The 5,967-nt window shown below is 39.3% G+C and overlaps 1 protein-coding gene across 1 annotated transcript in view; it reads left to right on the top strand.

The window, feature by feature from the left end:
• Positions 1-477: 477 nt before the first annotated feature.
• The window catches only part of LOC103520328 (propionyl-CoA carboxylase beta chain, mitochondrial), a gene marked incomplete at its 3' end in the record, with an annotated part of 20,414 nt that continues 14,924 nt past the window's right edge, over positions 478-5,967 (top strand). Inside the window, 3 exon segments of the mRNA XM_008485417.2 lie at positions 478-739; positions 1,070-1,183; positions 3,257-3,382. Of these exon segments, the coding sequence (XP_008483639.1) occupies positions 542-739; positions 1,070-1,183; positions 3,257-3,382 (438 nt within the window).

Raw genomic sequence — 5,967 nt, 5'->3', positions numbered from 1 at the left:
AGAACAAGAACACCCAAAAATCCCAAAATAAGTATCATTCAATAGGATGAGGAAAGTCGTGTGATGGTCACACCAGATTTTTACTTCTTAAATCTTGTGGTGATATTACTTTTTCAATCCACTTCTTTTTAACGGTTCGCGGATTTCGCGAACTATTTAAAAAGAAGTGACTTGTGCCAAATATTTGGCAACTATACTTCAAAAAGTAATCGGGTAGTGTTTTATTATTTTTGGTCATTCAAAAAAATATTCAGGGGTTCCAGTACTTTTTGAACACTCTGTACTATCTACCTACACCCGAAATCGGGTAGTGTTTTATTATTTTTGGTCATTCAAAAAAATATTCAGGGGTTCCAGTACTTTTTGAACACTCTGTACTATCTACCTACGTTTTATTATTTTTGGTCATTCAAAAAAAATATTCAGGGGTTCCAGTACTTTTTGAACACTCTGTACTATCTACCTACCCATTTCATGTCCTGACTGTTTCCTCTCTGCAGATATCACTAAGTGGTACGTACCGATCTAATAAAGTGAGTTCATGTCAGTCGCCATGTTTTACAAAACTAGTTCTAATCTGGTGACTAAAGTATGGAGCAAAATGAATTTTGTGGGCCGAATGTACTATTCCTACAATGATGTGGATCATCTAATGAGGGTACGCGGTCAGATTGACAGTATGCGAGCGATAGCATTACAAGGTGGAGGAACCAAGAGTATCCAAGCGCAGCATAATAAGGTAAGAGCACAATGTTTTGACTACATTATTTATGGTAGTGCGAGAACTTGGTCGGTGCATTGCGGGTACGGTGCACCATTGACCCGACTTGAATAGGTGATTGGATAGAATAACGCTATCGATTTCAAGATTTAAAGTCCGCTGTGTTATTTTTCTGATGGGGGATGGACCGAAAATTTGTTCAGGACAGCCACACTACTATCACATCACATCACATCACGTTTTTTCAAGCTGCAAAAGTTACCTACAGGGCCAAAAGTTGGAAATTCCCTTGTTCTAAACATCTGGTTAGACTCTAGACTAGACAATAATAAATTTTTGTCATTTCAGGGCAAGTTAACTGCAAGAGAGAGAGTGGAACTACTATGTGATCCTGGTACATTCGTAGAGTATGATATGTTTATGGAACATAGATGTGTGGACTTTAATATGAGTGAGAAGAAGGTAAGTAGGCGCAGTGCACAATGGAGAGACGCAGGAAAGTTAGGCGCAGTGCACAATGGAGAAACTCGTTTCATGAAACTCATTTCACTTCCTTGTCCATTTCCAAATAGATCTGTAAATTATCCGGATAACGGATATCCGTATTCACATCCGTATTATCTGGTTATCCGAAATCCGAATAATTATCCGGATACGGATAAGGATGGCGGATATTTTCAAAGTTGTGCTAAATTTGAGCCAGCTATTTTACTTTTTTTTTTTGACCGAACGAAGTGAAGGTCTATGTTTTAACTCGACCGTTTTGCATTTGGTTTGGATGTCTGTATGTTCCGCTATAACTCCCGATTGCCTGGTCTGATTTTGATGAAATTTGGTACACATCTTCATTAAATCAAGGCACGTCGCTGATTAAAATTTAGGGCCCCAAAGTTGAACGGAGCCCCCGTTACGATTTTTCAAAACTTTACGATCCCCCAATACAATTGCCACGCATATCAATACATATTCAATTATTCATATGCGTGGAAAGTCAAGATGGTAAACCCCTGACAATCTATTGTTCTGTTTCAAAGGTTCAAAATGAACCAAAGGTAAATCTTTTGTTTCGATCCCCCAATACAGTTGCCACGCATATCAATACGCATATTCAATTATTCATATGCGTGGAAAGTCAAGATGGTAAACCCCTGACAATCTATTGTTCTGTTTCAAAGGTTCAAAATGAACCAAAGGTAAATCTTTTGTTTCGATCCCCCAATACAGTTGCCACGCATATCAATACGCATATTCAATTATTCATATGCGTGGAAAGTCAAGATGGTAAACCCCTGACAATCTATTGTTCTGTTTCAAAGGTTCAAAATGAACCAAAGGTAAATCTTTTGTTTCGTTTTAAAAGGTTCAAAATCAAAAATTCTTTAATTTTATTTTCTAGAGTGATTGACAGGTTTTATAATAGTGTCAACTGTGTCACCTATTTTTTATTAGATAGAGGTACCTACATAAGACGTGTAGATAGTTTTTTTTATTTCTGTTTTGATACATAATTATGTATTACGTAGGGTTACCCATTCAGACGTAGTATTACCCAGAAGACATTTTTTCAAAGCAGGACATTTTTCTAAATCCTAAATTTGTCCAAAATTCAAATACCTGTATTTCTACGCCGCCATCAGTGTCGTGGGCACCCTGTACATGTACTTCGTCATGCCGGAGACAGAAGGGCGCACGCTGCGCGACATTGAGGAACATTTCGCCGACAAGGGAAAGACGTTCGTGACGAATATTCGGCGCGCAGAGAAGAAAAGGCATGCCGCTAGAGTGGAAGGGCAGGAGGAAGTGAGAGGGGAGGACAACTTTGGGATGGAGGGTGAAGATGGGAAGTATATCAGTCGGTTTTGAGATGGTAAGAGCTAGAGACTTGAAATTTGGTATGTAGATGTCATATGTGACAAGGATGCGACACGAAACTTTTGGTTAAGACCGGTGCTACGGTTGGCGGCATTTTACCGCTTTTTGGCGGTTTTCTGTGTAATTTAACAATATCTCGGGAATGGTATGAGCTAGAGACTTGAAATTTGGTATGTAGTTCACAAATGTGACAAGGATGCAACACAAAACGTTTGGTTGAGATGGTTGCTGCGCTTGGCGGTATTTTGACCGCTTTTGGACAGATTTCGACCGTTTTTTGGCGGTTTTCAGCTATAGCGACAAAACGGTTAGAGATATTGTAAAAGTTGGGGTAAAAGAACACTCAAATAAGCATCATTCAATAGGATAAGGAAAGTCGTGTGATGTTCACACCAGATTTTTTAGATATACCTACATATTATGTAGGTACCTACATATACATAAGACGTGCAGATACTTTTACTTTCATTTCTGTTTTGATTCACATGTGTTATTACGTAGGGTCACCCATTTAGGGAAAGTCTCAGCTTAGGCAAAAGAATCTGAGTGAGGTCTACAGTTCACAGAACCACTAGTAATTAACATTCAAACTAGGTATCAAAAGTTTTGGGGCGCCTTAGTTGACACCAAGTTAGTATATTTATCCGACTTATCTTTCTTTAGATTCCAGGCGACTCTGTTGTGACTGGTCGGGGTTCAGTTAACGGAAGAACAGTTTTCATATTTAGTCAAGATTTCACCGTGTTTGGCGGAAGCTTATCCAGTGTTCACGCAGAGAAAATCTGCAAGGTAGGACGTACTGAGATAAGACAAGTGCATAGTGTTTTGTACATGTACATGTGTGTTCAGTAGTGTGGCCCTTATTTTTCGAATGTTCGAAATTAAAGGTGATCCCCCCCACATAATTCCATTATACAGGCTGGTCGGATTTTTTCTTTATCTTAATATTCAAACCATAGATCAAGGAGGTCAATACGAGACTTTTTTACCCTATGAACATAATATAAATATACCTTAAAATGATTCCTAACCGAGATATCGATCAAAAGTCGTTATCATAAATCCGTGCCTGTAGAGTGTAGAGCTATGGGTATGCACATAGGTACATACAGGGTGCGCCTGACAAACATTGACAACGGCTCAGGCTAGGTAGATGAAAAATGAAAAAAAAAAAAAAAAAAAAAAAAAAAAAAAAAAATTTCGTGGGAAGTCAAGATGGTAAACCCCTGACAATCTATTGTTCTGTTTCAAAGGTTTAAAATCAACTAAAGGTAAATCCTTTATATTACGATCCCCCAATACAGTTGCCACGCATATCAATTAGGTACATATTCATATATGCGTGGGAAGTAGGGTCTCCAGATCAAATTTTTAAAAAGTAGGACATTTGGTTCCAAAAACCCGGACATTCCAACGAAAACCCGGACATTTCCCAAATTTCAAAATGTATAGTTTGCACCAGTGCCCAGGGTGCAGAGAACACTGCATTTGCCTTACTTTAAGTTACACACGAATAGCGAGATAGAAAAAAATCAACTAAAAAGGTTTTTTTTTTGTTCTCTCTAAAGAGATTTTTGTTCTCCCGTTCGTTTTGTAGGTAGGTACCTATCGATTTTTTTTTTTCAAATCTTTTCTCAAAAGAATGAAAAACGCTTTTTAATATTATTGGAGTCTTATCATCAAAAACCCGGACATTTCCCGAAAAATAACCTCAGTGGGATTTGAACCCCCACCCCACCCGCTCAGCAGTTTGTCAAAGACCACACTCCTTACCACTCGGACACTCCGTCTTTCTTCTCAACGTAGCACAAAACTTCCTTATTAATCAACCCGAGCGATAATTTAGAATTTTCTCCCTAAAAGTCACTCTTTTATCAAATTTAAGGCCGAAGGGGCCCTTTGGGGGCCTTGAAAATATGAAAAGGCACACCTACCACTCACGAGAAAAAAAATGAGCCATCAACCATCAAAATCGGTCCAGTGGTTTAGGCTGTAGAGCGGTCAACGTCAAAGAAGAAGCGGAAGCAGAAGCAGAAGCAGCAGCAGCAGAAAATGATGAAAAATTTGACGTTTTTCAAAGTCAAATATCTCCGGCTAAACTTAACCGATTTTGATGACATTTTTTTTCAACGTGCTCTACTTTCATGCCCGAACACACACACGCAATCCGTTTTCTTCCATCATTTGTAGTTGCCCCTCTACAACTACCTGAAAACGGCTACTTTCCCTGTCGCGTATAATATCTCTAGTAGCGCGGTCAAACTTTCTTGACTTGGCGGGGCGGAGCGCTACCGCGCTCCTTAATAAAGTGAGGGGGAAAGGGAAGTTGAATACAAAATTTGTGTGTTCAATTACATGTAGGTATTAGGTACCTACGTAACTGATGTAGGTATGAAGGTAAAACAGAAAAACACCTAGGTATTTTTATTATCTGTTCTGTTTTAGGTAGGTACGAGCAGGTATGTAATGTAGGTATCAGAAATGTAGCACATCCACCAATTGTGTGTTCCACATTGCATACCTTGCATTGCATACCAAGCTCAGTTAGGTGCTTCTAAGAGCTTATCGATTCATAAATAAAATTTCTGTCCTAGGTTCATTGATTAGGTACCTATCTACATATTTCTAATACCAGATGATAATGTTGATATATTTAATTTTCTTGTATACCGTTTGATAAACTGGTAATGTTGTGGGTTGGGTAGGGTGTTCTACCCATTATGGAGTACTTTCAGTGTTAGAACTGCGGCATTCCGCGGGTAATACTTGTAAATCCCGCAAAATCCCACGCGGAATCGGTCACATCCCGCGTGAGATCCCGCGGGATTCAAAAGCCTGCGGGATTGGGCCTAACCAACTTTTAAAACTATCACCTTTTTTTCTTCTCGCGAGAACCGTTTGGCGGCTTGGATTGGATGAATGCCATACTGATTGGATCCAAGGGTCACCACTGCATTATCTTTCCATTTCACAAGTATGACACCTTTGGCAGTCTTATAATCGAAAGTTCCTCGGTCACATTTGCTCTTCTTTATTTCCTTAGTATCCATGAGTGGACATTTTTGCAATCTATTTTCACGTATAGTCCCCGTGGCCCCGAAACCATCTTCTTTCAGCTTGTGAATTACTGCGAGGGAGCTGAAGAAGTTGTCGAAATGTAACGAAAATTCCATTTTTGGGTATTCTCTTTTCAAAGTATTTGTGAACGACAAAATCACAGATTCGCCCAGGTTCGCTTGGTCAGCCATTTTGTCTCTTCTACCCTGATAGATGTCAAAGGACAAACAATACCCTTGTTTCGAGGCTAGGACCCAAGCTTTATATCCAAAGCGTACTGGTTTGTTTCGAATACACTGTTTAGTTGAATGCCTGCC

This window comes from Diaphorina citri, unplaced genomic scaffold (genome assembly GCF_000475195.1).
Source record: "Diaphorina citri unplaced genomic scaffold, Diaci psyllid genome assembly version 1.1 scaffold3476, whole genome shotgun sequence".
In the NCBI taxonomy this organism is placed as follows: Eukaryota; Metazoa; Arthropoda; class Insecta; order Hemiptera; family Psyllidae; genus Diaphorina; species Diaphorina citri.
The sequence above is the reverse complement of the archived record's forward strand: the minus strand, read 5'-3'. Positions and strand labels throughout refer to the sequence as shown.